The sequence below is a fragment of the Anser anser genome (genome assembly GCF_964211835.1).
Source record: "Anser anser genome assembly, chromosome: 19".
Classification (NCBI taxonomy): Eukaryota; Metazoa; Chordata; class Aves; order Anseriformes; family Anatidae; genus Anser; species Anser anser.
In genome coordinates this window covers 2,605,617-2,628,100 of record NC_139740.1, presented here as the reverse complement: position 1 = coordinate 2,628,100, position 22,484 = coordinate 2,605,617, and the positions used below count along the sequence as shown (strand labels likewise).

The 22,484-nt window shown below is 44.3% G+C and overlaps 1 protein-coding gene and 2 long non-coding RNA genes across 8 annotated transcripts in view; 1 reads left to right on the top strand and 2 right to left on the bottom strand.

Moving 5' to 3' along the window:
- Positions 1-1,640, bottom strand: part of LOC310884249 — a 51,438-nt gene extending 49,798 nt beyond the window's left edge. The window contains exon 1 of the long non-coding RNA XR_014574098.1: positions 1,306-1,640. This is a non-coding gene — a long non-coding RNA (uncharacterized lncRNA). The remainder of the gene's footprint in view (positions 1-1,305) is intronic.
- LOC310884244 (myosin heavy chain, skeletal muscle, adult-like) overlaps positions 1-9,244 on the top strand; it is a 41,577-nt gene extending 32,333 nt beyond the window's left edge. For 5 of the 6 annotated variants that reach the window (XM_083805739.1, XM_083805740.1, XM_083805738.1 and 2 more), the window contains 10 exons: positions 459-642; positions 1,542-1,707; positions 2,506-2,630; positions 3,912-4,220; positions 4,304-4,507; positions 4,592-4,717; positions 5,811-5,981; positions 7,576-7,680; positions 7,780-7,875; positions 8,275-9,244. In XM_083805739.1, the coding sequence (XP_083661865.1) occupies positions 459-642; positions 1,542-1,707; positions 2,506-2,630; positions 3,912-4,220; positions 4,304-4,507; positions 4,592-4,717; positions 5,811-5,981; positions 7,576-7,680; positions 7,780-7,875; positions 8,275-8,622 (1,834 nt within the window). In that variant the 3' untranslated portion in view covers positions 8,623-9,244. The remainder of the gene's footprint in view (positions 1-458; positions 643-1,541; positions 1,708-2,505; positions 2,631-3,911; positions 4,221-4,303; positions 4,508-4,591; positions 4,718-5,810; positions 5,982-7,575; positions 7,681-7,779; positions 7,876-8,274) is intronic. The other variant, XM_083805742.1, reaches the window with a different exon arrangement.
- Positions 1,733-11,351, bottom strand: LOC310884248. The gene is made up of 3 exons (XR_014574097.1): positions 9,264-11,351; positions 7,678-7,830; positions 1,733-1,871 (listed from the first exon to the last, which is right to left on the bottom strand). It is a non-coding gene; the product is annotated as an uncharacterized lncRNA (long non-coding RNA).
- Between the last annotated feature and the right edge of the window lie 11,133 nt (positions 11,352-22,484).

Genomic DNA, 22,484 nt, shown 5'->3' with positions numbered 1-22,484 from the left:
AAGTGGAGGTTTGTGAAAGTTTCTACAGAATGGGCAATTCCAGTGTATTAACTATAGAGTTAAACATAGTAGTTGAAAAATTGCATTCTTGACACTGATGATACTGAAAGTGTGTTTCTGATTCCTCTCCACATTGGTGTAGGCTACCGCTTGGATACTCTTGTTTCTTCACTGATTCCACCTCACATTTCACCTCTCTCCCAGATTTCTAGGGATTCTCCCTTCCAAGTTATGATTACCCACATGTCCGTATCTCCTCTGTGTATTCTCCCAGCCTACACACCACTCCAAGCATTCTTTGTTATCCTAGGCTCCTATTAATGTTATCTGATCACACTATCACAGCTTTGTATGTTGGCTCTCTCTTCTTCTTTCTCCTGTGCCACACTCCTTTCCTGTCCATTTTCTCAGAATGTCAGAATTTTCCTTCTCTCAGTACTGATTGTCTTGTCCTGCAGAAAGAAGCTTGCTCAGCGGCTGCAGGATTCAGAGGAGCAGACTGAGGCTGTCAATTCAAAGTGTGCTTCACTGGAGAAGACAAAGCAGAGGCTGCAGGGGGAAGTGGATGACCTCATGATTGACATGGAGAGGTTGAACGCAGCCTGTGCAGCATTTGATAAAAAGCAGAAGAATTTTGACAAGGTTCATTCAGAAAGCCTACCAGATACGAATATCATAAAAATCTGATAGGCCACGCCAAATTCTGAAAGCATGAAAGTTCTGCACTCACAATAAGATAAATTAAATTTTATCCAAAGCAAAACTGTGGGTAAGGAGCACCAAACAGGACATGTAGTAATGATGTCACAGTGTGAATAATCTCAGGTAACCACATCAGATAATAACATAGATTTCTGATAGTTTTAAAAAGCATGAAGTTTTCACAAGGGAAAATGGGAAGATCTGCATCAAGTCTTTGATCAAGTAGACTGAAAGTTTTCATATAAATTCTAACAAGCCCCTACTTTTGGCTGGTGCTAGTCTTCCAGCCTTTTATTCAAGTTAGGCATAGCTTCAACCTCCTTAATCAGTTCCAACCTTCACTGCCTTTAATAACATTACTAAAAGGCTCAACGCTGTTTGCCCAAGTGATGTTGCATAGCCCGGTGTATGTGGTTGAAATGGGTAGATGAGCAAAAGAAGATGGCCTGCAGGGCTGCGCAGAAGACAATAGGAGAAAATAGCACGACCTTTTATGGTGAGCTGAGTGCAAGACCACTGGGTCCTGAAATAATAAACAAGCTCACACAGCCTCATTCAGACTAACCACATTGTGTCCAAGTTGCTGTGAAACCAAACACCTACCTGTGAGCTTGGGGGCATACACTCCTGTTGTCTGAAGAGGATAATATAAGTAGCTGCCCTTGAAATAGATGAAGTATGTATCCCAGTGAATTGATTGTCGCAGGCAGTGAATGTGCAATGAAGAAGATTTTGTGACCCAATGACATGCCTCTAAGGTTCTTGTTACATATACGTGCAGGGACACTAGTATTGAAGAATGGGCCATTCTTATGCTCTGATGGTTCCTGTCACTCCAGGTTGTGGCTGAGTGGAAGCAGAAGTACCAGGAGAGTCAGGCTGAGCTGGAAGCTGCCCAGAAGGAGTCTTGCTCCCTTAGCACTGAGATATTCCGGATGAAGAATGCCTATGAAGAAGTTCTTGACCAGGCAGAGACTGTCAGACGGGAGAACAAGAACCTCCAGCGTGAGTTCTCAGATCTCTTTCAGCTGGGATCCATCATGCTAAGATGCTTCCATGTTTCTGGGGTACCAGAATTCTGCCTCTTCCCAAGCTTTTGTTTCTTACGGTTTTCCCACAAAACTCAGGTTAGGTGACTTTCCTTCCTGTTCAGCTCATCACAAGGTCACCTATAAGCACAAGAGTACAGCTTATGATAATATCCTACTTCCTCATGGTTTCTAATGCCATCATTATATTTCCCCTCCTTCACACCATCATAATCCCCTTCATGGATAGGGATCACATTAACTGAACAGACACAAATGTTGATGAAAACAGATACTCATGTTTTTCAGACCACTTCAGTCATTACCATTAGAAAAGACCTAGTGGGCTGTTGTCTGCCTTCTGGTTGGAGCACCATGCAGATGTGGCACAACAGATTGGCATTTAATCAGCTAACTAATTGCGTAAAGGAATTCAGTTCAGTTTTGTGAAGTTTAGTGATCCCTGGGGAGAATTTGGGAATGAAGAGAGAATCAAACAGAACTGTCTCTGGAGATATGATTTCACTATCCAGAGGTAACTGATACTACTCTCTGAGCTCCCTCCAGTTGGTCCCCCTCATTTTCAAACTTGCACATTGAACTGGAAATAGCAGGTAATCAGAAATAAATACTGCACATGAGACAGGATCTGTTATTTCCTCTCACTGCCATTTCATAATACACCATTATCTCTTCTGTCACTCCCCCTGCCAAACAGCAATTGCAGGTGCCATTGACAACAAGATGAGCTAAATGTGTGTTTTCTGTGTTACAGAGGAAATTTCTGATCTTACTGAACAGATTGCTGAAGCTGGAAAAACTAATCATGGACTGGAGAAAGCAAAGAAGCAAACTGAACAAGAAAAATGTGACCTTCAGGCAGCATTAGAAGAAGCAGAGGTAAGTGTCCTCAATAAGGGGTCTTGTTTTGGGAGAGACCATAAATGGAGAAAGCAGAACAAATAACATAGAGACTGCCCCTCTCCTAATGTAGCACAACTTGTTGTGCCATCTTGCACAAAAAAAAAAATCAGTCCCAGGCTAAAACTAAGCTCATTTTGCACCACCGGTTTGATTTTGCTCCTCTGAAAGGCTACAGAAAGGTCATTTGTTTCAAAACTCTGACAGTTTTTGCTCCCTAGTCAAAATACATTATGTTACGCAGAGCCTTGTCTAATTGTTTTTTGTAATTTCCAAGGATGGAGATTTCATAGTATTGCTGGACAACCTTTTCCCTTGCTGCATCATTCTCGTGGGGGAATATTTTTATGCTTATGTTCAGTCGGGATTTCCCTTGTATCAACTTTTGACTGTTGCCTTTTGTGATGTCCACTTCCATGAAGAGCTTCATTTTATTTTCTCCATAACTCTCCTTAGATAGAATAAAATGGAATAAAAACAACTGACATCTCTGATCTTGAGATCACACTAGATGGGACAGCAGTAGGAACAAGAGTTATAGTGGCCATGAGAATCCATCTGGTCCAATTTCTGTATCTAAATGTCAGCAGTCTAATCCTGAATTAGTCACCATAGGCTCTTTGTAGAAACAAGAAGGAGAACTAGGTATCTCTGGAGGGTCTGTTCTAGAAAGGAATGCGAGAGCTACATCAAATGCTTAATCCTCTGGATGTGCTTATTTCTGTCCACTGGTTCTAAAGACCCAGCCTCAAACTCTAATTCCTAAACAATGTAAGCTAGATGATATGAGTATCACAGGGAAAAGGCTGTATGGAAGGGGAGAATGCTCACACAGTTGTTGGGGCTTCACACCTTGGGAGGGACTAAGTGCAGAGTCCCTAAAACAGAATTCAGCATTGAGACGAAAATGACAGCAAGCTTCTTCTCAGTATGAGGCTTGACTTTCCTGTCAATTTAATGTTTTCACATGTTTTGTTATCTCTGCAGTGTCAACATAGCTCTCAGTGCCCACAACTTGTGGTATTGGAGTCACTGTTCTAAGAAATCTTATTACTAAATTATTGATTACCATCCCACTAAGGTATAATAATTCCTGTATATGGGAACAGCAGTCTGCATTTGCAGAGCTAGGCCTTTTCTAAAGGTCCACAGTAATGCAAACATGTCTGTGTTACTGACTGTGAAGTGTCAAAATTCTGCATGGGCGTTTCCTAGCAATGGACACTACACAGACAAATAATATTGTTTCAACACTACTAGGGCTCTTTAGAACATGAAGAAGGAAAAATCTTGCGTGTTCAGCTGGAACTGAACCAAGTGAAGTCAGATGTTGATAGAAGGAGTGCAGAGAAAGATGAGGAAATTCAACAGCTGAAGAGGAATCACCAGAGGGTATTAGAGTCTATGCAAACTGCGTTGGATGCTGAGATTAGAAGCAGAAATGATGCTTTGAGGCTGAAAAAGAAGATGGAGGGAGATCTAAATGACATGGAGATACAGCTGAGCCATGCCAACTGTCAGGTGGCAGAGACACAGAAGCACATCAAAGGCATGCAAGGGCAACTCCAGGTAGGGATCAGAAGGGCAACTGTCCTATAAAGACTTTGACACTCTGCTTGCCTCTGAATCTCATGGTGCTTTCAATTTCAAAGGATTCCCAGCTCCATTTGGATGATGCTTTGAGAGAGAATAATGACCTGAAGGAGCAGCTTGCTATGGTAGAGCATAGGAACAACCTGATGACAACAGAACTTGAGGAGATGAGAGCTGCCCTGGAGCAGACAGAGCGAGTCCGGAAAGTTTCTGAGCAGGAGCTGATAGATGCCAGTGAGCGAGTGCAGATTCTTCATTCTCAGGTATTTGGTATCTCCTTTGTAATAGGCATGTTGGTCTGGCATGAAATGGTATGGAAATTAGCTGTCTTTGGACTGTCCCAACAGAACACAAGCCTCCTCAACACCAAGAAGAGACTGGAAGCAGACATTATTCATTTACGGAATGAAGTTGAAGAGATCATTCAGGAAGCCAGAAATGCAGAGGAGAAAGCAAAAAAAGCAATCATAGATGTGAGTTCTCTTGCTTACCTCTCTTCCATTTTATACTACTCCAGTCACATTTACACTTTAGAAAGATAGCCATCAGGTGGGGGAGAATTGATTATTCAACTTAGGAACAGAAAATATCAGTGATGCGCACTCCCTCCTACCTGGGCCTTGCACAGCCTCTGCCCTACTGCTTGTCATAGAAGAACCTTTCAGTCTAGGTCATCTACTCATGTTCTGTTACCAGTCTGTATTGAAAAATCACCCCATCTCCTCTTTTTAATACCTACTTTGTGGGTATTCACTTTGACTTCCAGGGTAAATAGCAAAAAAACGGTGGCAAAATTGAAATGGGAAGAATAGCCTGAACCAAGTCTTATTTAGATACAGCAGAAAACAGGAATCGAGACTAAAATCATACGTGCTTCTCTACGCAAGAGATACAGGAAATAAAAAGGGAGAATAGAAATATTTTATTTAAACAAGGAAACTGTTCCACGGTATCAGAAGAAACAAATCTTAGAACTATCTAGAAATGGTGTATGAAGGTGAAACAGAAAATTGTTACACTATTGCATCACATCATGATGCACTTGGGTCTGAAGTACTGTGTCTAGTTCTGGTTCCCCCTCAGCAGCCATTCTGCAGGTTCCCCTACAGCTTCTCTGTCCTTTTTATGAAACCATGGTGATAGCTATTCCAGATTCTGAAGAGTTCAACAGGCACAAGCTTTTCATTGTAATTAGGAGACATTCAGGGTCATTTAATTGGTAAAAACTGCTTAGGAGTCTGACTGAAACTTAAGCACCAAACAGCCAGATAATTAAAATCATTTAGGAGTACCAGAGATGCTTTTAAACTTTGGATCCTGAGTCATCTGGATGCCTTTTTTTTTTTCTTGTCATCAACCCTGCCTATACTCCAAGGCAGAGTACCTGTAGAAATACCAAGAAATGGTGATCGTTCTTATATGACAGACCTTTAGCACAGCCATAGGCACTGACTGAGAATGTGGAGATCCAAACACCAATATGAAGCTGGTCATTGTTCATTGCTCCCAAAGGGAGCACAGAACTGTCAGTGATGTGAAGATATAACATAACTCTACTATAACCAGGCAGCAATGATGGCAGAAGAGCTGAAGAAGGAGCAGGACACCAGCGCCCACCTGGAGAGGATGAAGAAGAATCTGGAACAAATGGTGAAGGACCTGCAGCACCGTCTGGATGAGGCTGAGCAGCTGGCACTGAAGGGTAGAAAGAAGCAACTCCAGAAACTAGAGGCTAAGGTATGGGAGAAACTGGGGTACACTAAGGTCAGGGTCCTGAGTTGGTCCTTGGCTGCTGGAATCTCTTGGGAAGGTTACAACAGGGATTTCCAGCAGGTTTGATGAATTACATTGAATAGTGAAATGCTGCACTGCATGTAAGGAACTTGAGAACAACCTCATAAAACCTAAATGAGTGGGCAAAGATGGTGGCAGATGAACACCAGTGTAGGCATACTCCTAGGGAAAAATAATTTAAAACATACTTACATGGGGACAAATTTGGAACTGGGAGTTACAGTAAGAAGAGATCTCAATCCATGACAGGTCTCAGAAACTGCTCAATGTGCAGTAGAAGCAAAAAGCCCCCAAAAATATATAAATAAATAAAGAGTTAGTCTTTATTAGGAAGGGCACTGAGACCAAAGACAGAGAGAGAGATAGAGCATTACTTGCCACTATATTATATGTACTACATGTAGTTTGGTCTCTGCATCTCAAGAAGAACCCACCACTTAGAGAACCTTCCAGGGAATGGCAGATGAGGGGGTGAAGCCTTATGATGAGAGACAAACAAGGCTAGGACTCTTCAGTTTGGAGCGGAGATGGATGAGGAGGATGTGATCAAAATTTACAGAATCATGAAAGTAGTAAACTAGATGCATTCGTGATGGTTAGTCATCGAAATGCACAATATTAGAAGGACAAATGATACAGAGCAGATCGTTGCCTGGAGGTCAGTTTAAAGCAGATACAAGAAAGTACAGACTGGGCAGTGAAATTCTGGAAACCGCTGTCACGGAAAACTGTAGAGGCAGTGGTGGAAGGTTCAAAAAGGGATTAGGAATCAGCTAGTTTATAAACAGACACTTAAGGGAACAGGCACAGATATGTCAACTGAAACTCCTAATCTAACGACAGTGGAAGCTAGACAAGTGTGAGGGGAGTAGACAGTGGCCAGGTTTCCATGCTGTCCCTAAATAGCATCTGCTATTGCCACTCCCAGAGACAGAGCACAAGGCTAGATGGAGCATTTGCCTTACTTACTTACTTACTTACACTTACTGCACTCAATCTATTCCTTTTACAAGATATAGCACATTTGACTGGGAGTTAGGTGCTTCTGGTTGTGGAAGGAAATATCCACTGAGAAAGAAAACAATTGGTGTCCAAATTTGACTTGCATACACTGCAGAACAGCAACAGTACTATGGGAGCCCTCATCAGACAGGTTATTCATGAGGGCAAGCTAGACTTGAAAATTACAGATGAAACAGATGTTTCCTACTTATCTGAAGAATGTAGACAGAAACCTCCCTTCCCTGTTTCAGTTTCCTCCTCCCTGACAGATTTAAGCCTGATTTTTGTTAAAGCTGCCCCAGCTACACACAGCAAAGTTCTTTGTACAAACAACTGTGGAGTCACACACCATGTCACTACTAATGTAGCATGGTGAATGGGTTTTAGCTAGTCTAACTCCAAGAAGGAGCTGCAGGAAGCTGCTCTGCACTGCCACTTTCTCTGCAGGCCTTAGCCTGCAAAACCCTGGATCCTACAGTGGTATCAGCAGCCCTTCTTGGCAGCTTGCTGTCTTTATCGTGATACTGTGTTTCAGATTCATGAGCTAGAAAATGAGCTTGACATGGAGCAGAAACGAGGAACAGAGTCAGTGAAAGGTGCTCGCAAGTATGAACGCAGACTGAAGGAGCTCACTTACCAGGTATTTCAAATCCTCTGCCCTATTCTGTATCTTTCTTGTATTCTAAGTGCATCACCTTGGTCCATATTTCCAGGATGACTTTATTTTCACTTCTCACAGTCTGAAGAGGATAAGAAAAATATTTTCCGGCTTCAGGAACTGGTGGACAAGCTGCAGTTAAAAGTGAAAGCATACAAGAAACAGGCTGAGGAAGCTGTGAGTGCAGGACTCTTTAAATCCTTGTGGGTCCTGGGTGGATATTTCTGAAAAGTCTGGTCTCCAGGGTTCATTAAAATAAGTGAATACTCAGTTTGATAGGACAGCGGTGGCCATTACCTTTGAATATTCCCTATATTTTGAAGAGTTTGGCTTACAACAGAGTAGGCACAGCTGTAATTATCATGGAGTTGTTAAACTTTTGGAGTCACACCAGCCAGTTTTCCTAGTACTCATGTTGCTGTTAGTAGTACAAATGCACTGAGTTCTGGCACTGCAAGGACGGAGCTGTGAGGCTAACTGTAGTAGGTTATATTACTATGGAGCAGGTGCAGGGTGTTAAGTGGAACAGGGTGATGACAGTTTGTGTGCATGTCACTGATGGCACCATGATTTCAGGAAGCACAGGCAAACACTAATCTCTCTCGATGCCGCAAGACCCAGCACAAGTTGGAAGAGGCTGAAGAACGAGCTGATATTGCGGAAAGTCAGGTTAACAAACTGCGAGCCAAAAGCCATGATATTGGAAGACAGGTGAGTTCAAGGGCTGCAGAGGACCCTTCCTATTCACCAAGTGCCACAAAGATCTCTGCTCAAACACCTGGCAGCCACAGCTGTCTTTTTCCTACTTTTGTGCTGGATTGCCATCATAAAGGAAGGGCAGAGTTGGCACTTATTCAAAATCAGTGTTTTTTGAAAATCCTGTTGGTGCCTCCCAAGATATATACCAGATATAATCTACTGTAAGAATCCAGGTCTTTCAGCAGAATTGGGAGATAATACTTCTTTACCAGTAATATGGCATAACATGTGCAATAGCCTGTAACATGTGCAATAACCTGTAACAACCCCACAAGTAATTCAATTACCCCCAATAACCTATCTATTTATTTATTTATTTAACATTTAGAAATCAGAAGAATGAGGTCCATGACCAGAGCTGCTGCAGGCTCCCTGATGCTAGAGACTTCTATGCATACAACAAATATTCATTACCTGCTTCTAATCACTAGGTATGCATGAAACTGCTGTTTGGCCTCTACATTCTTAGTCAACCCTAAGTAGATGTGAGAAATAAAAACAAATCTACACAACACACTGGTGACTGTAAGGGCTATCAATTTGTAATAAGGCTGGGTGTAAACGTTTACAGCAGGTAGGGCAGCAGTTACCCAAGTATGTGTTACATCCGAGGCACGGAAAAGAATTCCGAAGGTAGTGGGCACAGACACCTCATTTGTCCTCTATGTTTTCAACTTTCATGCTTAGATACAAAAGTTAACAATTAAACAGGAGAACAGAAGACAAAAGAAGGGGGGATGGGGGGGGAAGGGGAGAAGGGAGGGGTAGGAGTCAGCAAAAATCTCTCCATAAGGTTGGAACAATACCAGCACTTAGGAACTGCTCCATTCTTCTGTCTGCCTTAGCCGTCCCTGACACAGTCCTGTGGGAAAGGGTAGAGCCTCTGCTCCACACAGTGCATGTGTGGGGATCTGCTGCATACGCTGTTTCCTGTGGTGTAGAGACCTGCTTGTGGAAGAAAGGGAAAGTGAGGCGGTCTGCTCCATGCTGCCTGCGTGGGGCGGGAAGGCTGTGCCGTGAGCGTCCAAGGCAAGAGGGAGGGGAGATCCGCCGTACGGAGCGCCGTGGGGGGAGGAAGCCGCATGGCTGGCGCAGCTTCCACGAGGACCCCGCCGAGCCCCCTCTCCCCAGGCCGCGGAGCGGGGTAGCCCGGCGCCAGCGCTCTCCCGCAGCGCTGGAAAGCCCCGGCGCGCCATGGGGCCGCAGCGAGAGCTCCCGGGAGGCCAGGCTCGGGGGGCCGTGCCGCCGCCCGGTCGCGGAAACCCAGCCTGCGGGGGCCGGCGGCGCCTGCAGAGGGCGCTTCCTCGCCGCGGCGGGGCCGGTGGCGGGTGAGGCCGTCCCGCCCTGTGCGATGCTGAGTCGGAGCCGCCCGGCGGTGGCCCGGGCATTCCGGCAGGCGTCCGGGGCCGGGCCGTAGGCCCTGCGGCGGGGAACGTTCCTTTTCTTTCCGTCCTTCGGGGGAGAAGTGCTTTCACCGTACGCGGTGTCGCGGCTCCTCAGCCCTGGTTTCATTTCCAAAGACGAGCAAGCTCGTGTGTCCCGAAGTGCAGGCCCAGTGCCTGAGGGGCGTCACCCACTGAACTCTAGTCGGGGTCTCCATGTTCAAGGTTTGGAAACGTCAGCCAGAAATCTTTTCTGAGGCTGGTGCTGGAGCAGGGCCTTGTCTGAGTCCTCGGCCTGTCCTAGGAGCCTCCCGAGGTAGCCCCGTCCCTTGCCACGGGTTCCCTCCACCAACTTCAGGCTTCTGTAACATGGTGGGATTGTACTCTCACCTCAAAGTGCCACTCTGACATACTGTGTTTCAGCACCCTCTGTGGTGAGTAGGGTCCACACATCGAAAAAGAAGGGGCTGTTCTAGGCCACCATTGCCCAGGTCTTTATTGAGCTGCTTGTCATTTTCTAAGTATCACACCTAAGTGAAAAAAAGGGATCATTTAATAGAATCATATAATCATTTCTCAAAAGCAAAGATAAGGGGCCAATTAATTGGCTGTAGCTTCAATTTTTTCATTTTAAAACGTCTTTGTCAATAGGAACCATGGGGGGTAGTCATGTTCAGCCAGGTGGTTCTGAGTGTCAGTGGCTCTGATCATTATTTTGTTTCATTTTTGTATTTGGACACAGGTGCCATCAACACATCAGCTGATCACACCTGTCAGTTTTCCTGCCTCCCCTAAGTACATTCAGTACTTAGTGGCACATTGTTCTTATCTCCTTTATCTCATTCCTTGTTCCTTCCATCTCATTCCTTTCTCATTTAGGGAATTCAAAGATAGTTTTGGGAAACAATTGTGGCAATTGTTTTTGTATGTTGTGTTCAGTTTGGGCATCTGTCATCCTTCCATATTTTGTACCCTGTCATCACTGTTGGCTGTAACCCATTTGCCTCCTGACTGGCCATCATCCCACTTGTATTCAGGGTTCTTTGTGCCAGTCATAGCTCTCTGGTGTTTTGTCTACTAATGCCCCATCACATGATGGTCTGTGATCATTGCCTGTCAAGCTGGTCAAAATCATCTTATTGTTTCTCTTCTTTTGGTCCATGGCTACCTGCTGTGATTGGCTCTAGCTTGTACGTTCCTCAGCATGGCATTTTCAATTGTTAGAGATACGTATGGTTAGCAACGTCACAAACACAGCAGTCTGACTTGAACTGTCATTGTGTCCAACCCCCTCTAAACTGGCAAGTCCTGCCCACACTCACATGACATGATACGGTTTTCATTGCACAGCTGTGCACATTAGGACCACGTCTGCCTCAGCCAACAAACGGTGCTGTGGTAAGCACAATGCAGGCACATAAATCAGTAGATTAGCAGGGTTTATCCTTTTGTTAAGTACAAACCAGTTGTTATAATTTTATTTGTATATAGAGGAAGAAACATGCAAAGAGGAGAAATGACATCTGCATTGAAGTTTTGTTCTGCAGGAGTGGTTTTTAACACTATTTTTTTCTTTAACATGATGAGAGCTACAAGCACATTTATAAAGCTGAAAGCAAAGCCTTCATCTGAAAATTTCTTTGAACTCCCAGAAGCTTCTAGATGTGCATTTTAGTTGTCATAAGGCGAGATGTCATGTAGAACCCTCTGTGTCCTTTGCTTTGTCGCAGTATACCAGGAAAGGAGAGGTAATGGAATGACCAGACACGTGTATTACCCATGAGCCAGCACTGGCTTATTCTGGGCATGCCAGTCAGCAGTAAGAAGGATCATTTTGTGTGATCAGCTGTTTCTCTGCAGCTGTATTTCAGTAAATCAGCCTGTTAGGTGTTCAGGTCGTATGTTAGCATCAGCAGTTAAAAGAGCTTCGGTGGCTTCCTTTCGTGACCTTTGATCGTGTCACCATGCTCATTTAAGACAGTTCTGGGAGAGACGCAGAAGGGACAAGGTAAATGTTAAAGACTTAGTCCAAATCTATACTACTCATCACCACTGTACAGAGGCAGAGTGCACTGTCCAAGCTGATGGTGGGCACAGTGCTCAGGCCAAAGGCTTGAACTGCTCTTAGGCTGAGGGAAAAATAAAATAAAATAAAATAAAATAAAATAAAATAAAATAAAATAAAATAAAATAAAATAAAATAAAATAAAATAAAGTAAAATAAAGTAAAATAAAGTAAAATAAAGTGAAATAAAGTAAAATAAAGTAAAATAAAACAAATAAAAAAAAAACAGGCCACACCTTTAAATTAGCTATAAATGTGAAAATAAAAGCAAACATTCGTGTTATCTGTTCTTCAAAAATTGCACACTGTTCAACTAAGTTTCTTTACACAGAGAGGATCTAAGAAGACAGGACAGTGGCATTGAGCCTCCATAGACTGGGAGGAATGTGAACACAGGTCTGTGTCGAGCAATTCCAGTAAGCAGCTCTAAGCTCTGCCCAGCTTTGGAGTTTTTTGTATTTCTTTATTTCTGTATCACTGTACTTAGCTTTTGCTTCTAAATTTATAAGAAATGCAGATGTATTAGCATTAGCGTTCTGAACAGAAGCAGACAGGGAAAACAGAAAACAGGACAGGGAGTAAAGAGGACAAAACCAACCAAAAAGAAAGCTGGAAGAAAATTGAAATAGGACAGCTGCTAGGGTTTCTCAATAAATTTTATTTCTTTCTTTAAGAGCAAGAAACATACTGCTGTTCATTTAGTTGACCTATGAGTAGTTTAAGTTATGCAGAGGAAATAAAAAGTACGTACTCTTTATTTTATTACACTAACAAATAAGCTTAATAGGAGAGCTGAAGCTTTGTCATACCTCAAGGTATACTAAGAATGTAGTAGAATGTTAGTATACCTCAAGGTGTACTAAGAACTCCTACTAGTTTGCCTATCTGTGAAGTCAGAAGGAGGATTAAAATGCTGATTTAAAAACATACCATGCACACACAAAGCTTATCCTTTCTAGGCATGGTGCCTGCTGCTCCTTTGAGGTCCTGGGGGAACAGATGGAAGTGGGATTCATTCCAGGGGCCTACAAGATTCTTTTTCAAGCCTGCAGGGCCTTTTATGAGAAAAAGGGTAAATTGTGCTGAGAGTTACAGGCCATTTGTGTATGTCTGTGACCAACATTGGACCTTGTGCAGCTCTAAAAATATTTTGCAGAAAATTAGGATTTTTCAGGGATGAAACATTGCTCCTATATGTCACCATTGCTCATCACATGTATTACCAGACAAAGCACAAGAAGACTGAGGTAACTTTTCAGCTGGTAAATTTTGTTCTAGTTGACCTCATGTGTTTGTTCTAATTCTATGAAATAATAAATCCTGTTATATTTTCTACCTGGGATAGAACAACTCCCTGCATCAGTGCAGACTAGGAATTGACTGGCTAGGGTGCAGCTCTGCAGAAAAGACTTAGGGATCCTCATGGAAAACAAGCTAGACATAGGTCAGCAATGCACTCCTGTACTGATAATGCTAACCAGTCATTGGATTGCATTGCATTAGTAAGTAGCTAGTAATGGATCCAGCAGGTGGAGGGATGTGATTATTCACTTTATTTGACACTGATGAGACTGCTTCTGTAATACTTTGTACAGTTCTCTGACATGCCCCCCACGCCCCACCCCCCAATTATATTAGAGGTGTCGACATACTGGAGAGAATCCAGCAAAAGCCCCTAGTATGATCGGTCAGCTGTAACAGATGCCATATGAAGATGCAAAGGGAATTAGATTTGTTTAGCCTGAAGAAGAGGAGGCTTAGGGACTATGTAACTAAAATTACCACTGCTGAAAAGGGTGGACGCAAATTAGATGCATCCAGGCTTTTCTTGCAAGTGCAAAGTGAAAGGCCAAAAGGCAATGGTCTCATGTTGCAAACCAGGAGGATGTTTTTTGACAAATACATTGTCTACCATGAGAGTGGTGATGCCCTGTGACATGCTGCCCAGAGACTCTGCAGAGAATCTGTGTCCTTAGGGATTTACAGGATTCCCATGAGCAAGGCCCTGAGCGACTTTATCTAGCTTTGAAGTTAGCCCTGCTTGGAGTAGGAAATTGGACTGAAGACCTCCAGTAGCCCTTCCAAGCCACATTTTTCAGTGATTCAGTGAACCCACCAAGCAGTGGCTTTCTGCTGGTTGAAGACTGATCAATTCAGTGAAAAGGCTGGAGAACACAAAACTGATACCAGGCACAGGAGGGTCAGAAGGATGCAGCTAACAGGAAGGGTGGTGGCTGAGGAAGGATAGCATGGATGGTCTCTCCATCCATCCAAGTGAGCTATCCAATCACTTCCTTCAGTGCCCAAAGTGATGACTCCAGGTATGAAGTGCAATATCTTTTTCCCATTGTATAGCATAGGTTTTTAATCTCCATCCTTGAACATATTTAAAAGCCATCTGGACATAGTCCTGGGCAAGCAGACCTAGGTGGCCCTGCTTGTGGACTAGATGACCTCCAGAAGTCACTTCCAGCCTCAAACATTCTGTGATTCAGTTATTCTCATTTTATATGTTGATCTTAATATCTGGTCCAACTCCAGCCACCCAGCTTCACTCATGCCCCCAGGAGCATGTTTCCTTTCATGTATTAGCATCTCTAACCCTTACTTATCACTTAAAATATTAGAGAACTTTTAAAATCTGAGATTAAAATTTCCAATTAAAATTCTAAACTAACTGAAAATTTGAATTTATCATGTGCATGTTTCCTGGGTATGGTCTACTTATCTAGAGTACATTACATTATTAGGATATGTCACCGTTTATTTCAAACCTTCTTAATCATCTTAGTTACCTCTCTGGGGCAATGGAGGCCATGAAAACTCTGTAACCTTTTCTTACCACTGTGTCTGACAACATGACCCAAAACAGAAACTTCCCCACTAGCCAGAGGAGCTCACTTGATTTTCAGAAGCTCTTCTTTCTGTACTCTTTCTGGCCACAGGAGACTTTCTGAGAAAATCTTCTGGGTATTTCCTTTCTTTCAATTATTTCCTAAGTACCCAAACCTCATTGGATATGTGAAATTAAGGCTGTTGTTATTAGAATCATAGAATAGTTTGGGTTGGAAGGGATATTGAAGACCATCTAGTTCCAGCCCCCTGCCATGGACAGGGATACTTTCCACTAGATCAGGTTGCCCAAAGCTCCATCCAACCTGGCCTTGAACACTTCCAGGGATCAGGCATCCACAATGTATCTGGGCAACCTGGTCCAGTGCCTTGCCACCTTCATTATGAAGAATTTCTTCCTTATATCTAATCTGAACATACCCTTTTTTTAGTTTAAAATTGTTACACCTTGTCCTATCACTACATTCCCTGATAAAAACTCTCTCCCCATCTTTCTTTGTAGGCCCACCATAAGTTCTCACTAGAGCCTTCTCTTCCCTAAGCTAAACAAAGCCAGCTTTCTCAACCTTTCTTCACAGGACTGGTGCTCCAGCCCTCCTCTGGACTCACTGTAATATGTCCATGTCCTACTTGGGTTGGGGGCTCCAGAGCTGAATGCAGTGCTCCAGGTGGGGTCTTACAAGAGCAGAGTAGAAGGGGATAATCACCTTCCTCGCCCTGCTGGTCACGCTTCTTTTGATGCAGCCCAGGATACAGTTGACTTTGTTGGCTGCAAGTGCACATTGCTAACTCATGTTGAGTTTTTCATCCACCAGTACCCCCAAGTCCTTCTCTGCAAGACTGTTTTCTATCCACTCATTATCAAGCCTGTTTTCATGTTTGGTATTGCCCTGACTCAGGTGCAAGACCTTTGCTCTTGACCTTATTCTTTGATACCAATATGGATCACTGTCTCATATAGTTCATATGGCCAACTTCTCAATCTTTTGGGCAGCTCCAGGTCTAGGTGTAGCTTGTTGGACACAAGGAGCAGTGACCCTAACTTTTTCAAACTCTTCCACTGCAATTTGCAGATCTGCAGAGTAGTTTGGAAATGTAAAAGAAAGAGCTGGAGAGAGTCCCCGAGCTCCCACGACTGGAGTGCTGCAATGCCTGGCTGTCGGCTCTTCAGGAGGGACAGGCAGCACAGAAGGGGTGGTGGCGTGGCTCTCTACATTAGAGAATCTTTTGATGTTGTGGAACTCCAGGCTGGGAATGATAAGGTTGAATCCCTGTGGGTTAGGATCCGCGGGAAGGCCGGCAAGGCTAGCATCCTGGTGGGGGTCTGTTATAGACCGCCGAACCAGGATGAGGAGACGGATGAGGAGTTTTATAGGCAACTTACAGAAGTTGCAAAATCGTCGGCGCTTGTCCTCGTGGGGGACTTCAACTTCCCGGACATATCCTGGAAACACAACACGGCACAGAGAAAGCAGTCTAGGAGGTTTCTGGAGAGCGTGGGAGATAGCTTCCTGACGCAGCTGGTCAGTGAACCTACCAGGGGTGGTGCCCCGCTAGACCTTCTCTTCACAAACAGAGAAGGACTGGTGGGAGATGTGGTGGTCGGAAGCTGTCTGGGGCAGAGTGACCACGAAATGGTAGAGTTCTCTATTCTTGGCGAGGCCAGGAAGGGGACCAGTAAAACTGCTGTCTTGGACTTCCGGAGGGCTGACTTTGAGCTGCTCAGGACGCTGGTTGGCCGAGTCCCTTGGGAGGCGGTTCTGAAGGGCAGAGGAGTCCAGGAAGGCTGGGCGCTCCTCAAGAAGGAAATCGTGATGGCACAGGAGCGGTCCGTCCCCACGTGCCCAAAGATGAGCCGGCGTGGAAGAAGACCGGCCTGGCTCAACAGAGAGTTGCGGCTGGAGCTTAGCAGAAAAAAGAGGGTTTATAATCTTTGGAAAAAAGGGCGGGCCACTGAGGAGGACTACAAGGATGTAGCGAGGCTGTGCAGGGAGAAAATTAGAAAGGCCAAAGCTCATCTGGAGCTCAATCTGGCTACTGCCGTTAAAGACAACAAAAAATCCTTTTACAAATACATCAACGCGAAACGGAGGACTAGGGAGAATCTCCATCCTTTACTGGATGCGAGGGGAAACCTAGTTACTAAGGATGAGGAAAAGGCTGAGGTGCTTAATGCCGCCTTTGCCTCAGTCTTTAGCGGCAATACCGGTTGTTCTCCGGACACCCAGTGCCCTGAGCTGGTGGAAGGGGATGGGGAGCAGGATGTGGCCTTCGCTATCCATGAGGAAATGGTTGGCGACCTACTACGGAGCTTGGATGTGCGCAAGTCGATGGGGCCGGATGGGATCCACCCAAGGGTACTGAGAGAACTGGCGGAGGAGCTGGCCGAGCCGCTTTCCATCATTTATCGGCAGTCCTGGCTATCGGGGGAGGTCCCGGTTGACTGGCGGCTAGCCAATGTGACGCCCATCTATAAGAAGGGCCGGAGGGCAGACCCGGGGAACTATAGGCCTGTCAGTTTGACCTCAGTGCCGGGGAAGCTCATGGAGCAGATTATCTTGAGGGTCATCACGCGGCACTTGCAGGGCAAGCAGGCGATCAGGCCCAGTCAGCATGGGTTTATGAAAGGCAGGTCCTGCTTGACGAACCTGATCTCCTTCTATGACCAAGTGACGCGCTTGGTGGATGAGGGAAAGGCTGTGGACGTGGTCTACCTTGACCTCAGTAAGGCTTTTGACACCGTTCCCCACAACATTCTCCTCAAGAAACTGGCTGCTCGGGGCTTGGACTGGCGTACGCTTCGCTGGGTTAGAAACTGGCTGGATGGCCGGGCCCAGAGAGTTGTGGTGAATGGAGTCAAATCTGGTTGGAGGCCGGTCACTAGTGGAGTCCCCCAGGGCTCGGTACTGGGGCCAGTCCTCTTTAATATCTTTATTGATGATCTGGATGAGGGCGTCCAGTGCACCCTCAGTAAGTTTGCAGATGACACCAAGCTAAGTGCGTGTGTCGATCTGCTCGAGGGCAGGAAGGCTCTGCAGGAGGATCTGGATAGGCTGGAGCGATGGGCTGAGGTCAGCTGCATGAAGTTCAACAAGGCCAAGTGCCGGGTCCTGCACCTGGGCTGCAACAACCCCAAGCAGAGCTACAGGCTGGGAGATGAGTGGCTGGAAAGCTGCCTGGCCGAGAAGGACCTGGGAGTATTGGTGGATAGTCGGCTGAATATGAGCCAGCAGTGTGCTCAGGTGGCCAAGAAGGCCAACGGCATCCTGGCCTGTATAAGAAGCAGTGTGGCCAGCAGGTCGAGGGAAGTGATTGTGCCCCTGTACTCGGCTCTGGTGAGGCCGCACCTCGAGTACTGTGTTCAGTTTTGGGCCCCTCGCTACAGGAAGGACATGGACGTGCTCGAGCGAGTCCAGAGAAGGGCGACCAAGCTTGTGAGGGGTCTGGAGAACAAGTCTTACGAGGAGCGGCTGAGGGAGCTGGGCTTGTTCAGCCTGGAGAAGAGGAGGCTGAGGGGCGACCTCATCGCTCTCTACAGTTACCTGAAAGGAGGCTGTAGAGAGGTGGGGGTTGGTCTATTCTCCCACGTGCCTAGTGACAGGACGAGGGGGAATGGGCTAAAGTTGCGACAGGGGAGTTTTAGGTTGGATGTTAGGAAGTACTTCTTTACCGAAAGGGTTATTAAGCATTGGAACGGGCTGCCCAGGGAGGTGGTGGAGTCACCATCCCTGGAGGTCTTTAAAAGACGTTTAGATGTAGAGCTTAGGGATATGGTTTAGTGGAGTACTTAGTGTTAGGTCAGAGGTTGGACTCGATGATCTTGAGGTCTCTTCCAACCTAGAGAAATCTGTGAATCTGTGAATCTGTGAATCTGTGAGTCATCTGCGAGGGCTGAGAAAGAGTTGGGGAATTATTGTTAGCAGATCCCCACTGGAAAATGGAATGAGGAAAAGGTTGGTCACAGTAAGCAGTGCTGTACTGGGTCTTTGTTAGAAAGTTCCAAGAGGAGGGTAAGCAGTGGACTTGAAGTGCCAGTTTGCAGACAGCTTACTGCCAACCTGTTGTTTGTAAGTTTGTGTCAGCAACAGCAGATTTTTAAGATTAAAGCTGTCAAGGGAAAACTAATGCTGAGTTTCCAGAGAGCTTGTGGGACTGTATCCTCATCTTCAGGACTAGGGATGAACATAGTTTTTGCCTAATTCTTAGAGACTTTCCTGTATGACTCATTGTTCATGAGAGAATAGCAGCTTTATACACAGATGGTTGCAGAACAGAGACGCCATTGAGAGGAAAACACTAAGACATCTATGTTCTGCAGATACAGGCACACACATATACACAGATCAACGACTTTATCCACAGAAAGCAGACAGTCAGTCCTGCTCAGTGTGCTCAGGCAGAATCTCTGCTCTTTCATGACATAAGAAATTCCTGATGGAATTCAAGTAATGAGCGGTTCATGATGAAAAGCAATGTTTAGTATCAGTGAAATATCAATGTCCAAACGAGCACACCCAGGGGAAGTTTGGCTGGAGGACTGCCTAGCTGTTTTGCTCTTTTTAGCTGGCTAAAAGTCTAATTCTCCGTGGGATCAAAAGAAAGGTTCAGATGCTCTGGGACCTAGCAACCTGTTGTAGATGATCTGGCAAGACCAGATCACACCACTGAGACTTATGCTAAACCAGAGAGAAAGATATTTGAAGGAAAGTTTATGGGCTTTCGTCAGAGACATCTTGGGATGTTTTCCTGCTTTTCCAATGCCTCTGCATTTGATCTTGGACAAGTTCCTTAAGATACTTAAAGTAGGTGATTCATGTATGTTCATGTCCATGTCTTTACATGCAGGTAACCTTCAGTTCAACCATTCAAGTTTGGGCATCAGTGCAGCTATAACATTATAAAGGTCAGCGTAGGTGAGTTGTGCTTACGACAGTGGGCCAACATTGCCTCAGACAAAACAGGCAAGAGGTAGGTTCCAAAATACAGTGCCTGAATTGGAAAACCTGGCTACAGGATCTTATGGATCCCAAAAGTTTTCTTGGGCTCAAAAAATAACTGCCCAAAATAATGGAAATGAGCTCTTCTAAATACAAGATACCGTTTCTCACTGGGGAAGATCTGAGCTATCATTAGCAGGAAATCCAGAGGATATTCTGCAGAAATAAGTCTCTGCACCTGTCCTTTTTCCTAAACTTCTGCTATTTAAACATTGCTGGCAAGAGGATAATAAACCAGACAGACCTGTGGTCTAACCCAGAGCTATTTGTCTTATGTTCTTGTACAGCACCTAGAAATTGAAAAACAGATGTCCACAGCTTGTTGGTTACTGATACTGAAACAACATGATTTATAGATAACACCTTTCTTCCTTCTAAGGATTTTTCTCTTTTGCATGAAATAGCTAAACTTTCAATAAAGAAATGCTTAAAATTGTGATAGATGCTTAAAGTTCTGGCTATAGAATTTATCTGGGAGAAGAGAAGACAAGGTTATGGTATTTGTTTTAACGAATATAAATGCTTGGGAGTCATTGAGTTGGTCTAGAGGTATGCCCTCATTTGTGAATGTTCTTGTCGCTATTGAATGCCCTGGTCTCTTACCCAAAGCATATTTAGCTTGCACCAACAGGAGCAGCAGCAAGATGGACTGATAGCAGTTCTCTCCTGGAAGTCTGTAACCAGCTGATTAGAGCACTTTTTTGTGACTTAGACTTTCCAGACTCCCAGGCAGAGAGAACTGAACACTGAACTGCTGTAGAAAAGTCATGGCATCAACATTTCAAGTAAGGTTGTTTGTGACAACAGGGTGTTGGTGACACCTAACTCTTAAGCTGAAGAGTCAGAGTTATGAATCACGTTTATATGACCATATATGTGCCTGTCATGTAATAGGGTGTGACCGGCCCTGCCTCTCCACAGAGAGTATGTTGACTGTAAGGAGGATGATGTTATCAGAACAGTTTGTTATTCTCAGCTTGTTTCCAAGAAAGGGGGTGAATGGAAGCAGTAAGCTCTCCAGGTGAATTATCCTGGCAGGCAAATCCAGTTTAGTCTCAGGTGAATCACCACAAGCTGTTTGTTCATGTCATATCACTGTCCCTTTATAGACAGAGACTCTGTTTAAGTCTGGCTCTAAAATAGTAGGTACAGCTCTGGGCACTGACAGATGACATAGGTACAGATGACTAAACCTGCCCTAGAACATCACTAAGTTTTACAGTGGCCACAGTCAGGCAATGAACTGAACATCTGATCTGATCTTATTTTCATAATTGTCCTTGTACAAGAAGAGTTCCAATGTCAGCAGAGCCACCTGAACAGGGCTTTGAAACAGGCAGAAATCAAAGGTAAATCTATTCTGTATAATCAAGTTTTTGTATTGTGCTTGAAACACATATTTGGTCTTATGAACATGAGTCATAACTGTGAGTCCTCTCCCTGGAATGTTTGAATTCCTGGACGCTTAAATTTCCAAGTGTGATACTCCAGAATATCTACTTTAGGAAGTTACTAAACTGCAGTTTGGTTGATGATGGGAGAATATTCAAGGGAAAAACTGCTGTATGTTTTCTTGCTCTTTCACTCTACCCCATGTATTCTCTTTGAGTTGCTGTCAGAAAGACTGTAGTCTAGATTAAATTTTGTTCTGAGCTGCTGTATCTGTTCTTACGTTTTGGCTGTTCAAAGTATTGGAAATAGTCCCTTCCCATCAAAAACTATAGCATTTAAACATTTTAAAAACTGGTAATATATTTTATGTACAGGCTTGGAATATTTCCTCTCCAACAACAGAACTAATTTCTTCTAGGCAGTTAGACTGCAAAGATCATTTAAAGATCTACTACTACATGTGGTTTCTTTTTAGTCTCTTTCTTTGCTAATTCTTGGCCTCATGATATCTGGTGTTGCTGTGTCTTGCAAATAGCTGTGGCCAATCAATTTTTTCAAGTGATTTTCAAGCAGTCTGTCATAACCAAAAAAAGCTCTCCCATGCACCTATGCTAGCTTCTTCTCGTTTTGAGCTCTGCAGGATCTTTTTTTTTTTTTTTTTTTTTTTTTTCCCATGGGCTAAAGAGATTGTCAGCTGTTGCATTAAAGAAACAAAATATGGACCGTGCTGTTTCTACTGCTGTCAGATGTGGACTTTCCATTACTCCCACGATGTTCTTAGGCCCCTCTTCAGGGAATCTCCACATCTGTACAGGGCTTTAGTGGTGTCACTTTAAGCTCCAGATACAATCTGTAAAATCAAGCCAATAAGGATTAATTCATCTCTGACTAGATGACTATAATTGAGGCTCTCTGCAGCATTATATGAAGTTGGCTTTTTCACATTCACAGACAACATTTTAGTGACACTAAGGTTTGTTTAAAAGTTTGATATCTAAGACTAAGGTCTTCATCCTAGACTTTTTGGTAGCAGACAGAGAAAAAGGTCCTCTCAAGTTGAGATTCATCTGATTTTAATACAGAATGTGTTCATGTGACACTAATTCTAGAATGGGCTTTTCACTGCTAATTGGAATACTCTCCCATATCAGATGACAGAATATGACAGTTGTGATGGCTCAGGAAATAAATCTGTAGAGATCTTACAGCCAGAGGGATTGTTCTGAGCATCAGTCAGACCTGCTGAGTACTAGCCAGAGAATACCTGCATCCCAACAAGATGCTTTAGCTGAGCTGGAACAGATGATAGAAAACAAGACTGAAACTAAGAGCTGAACA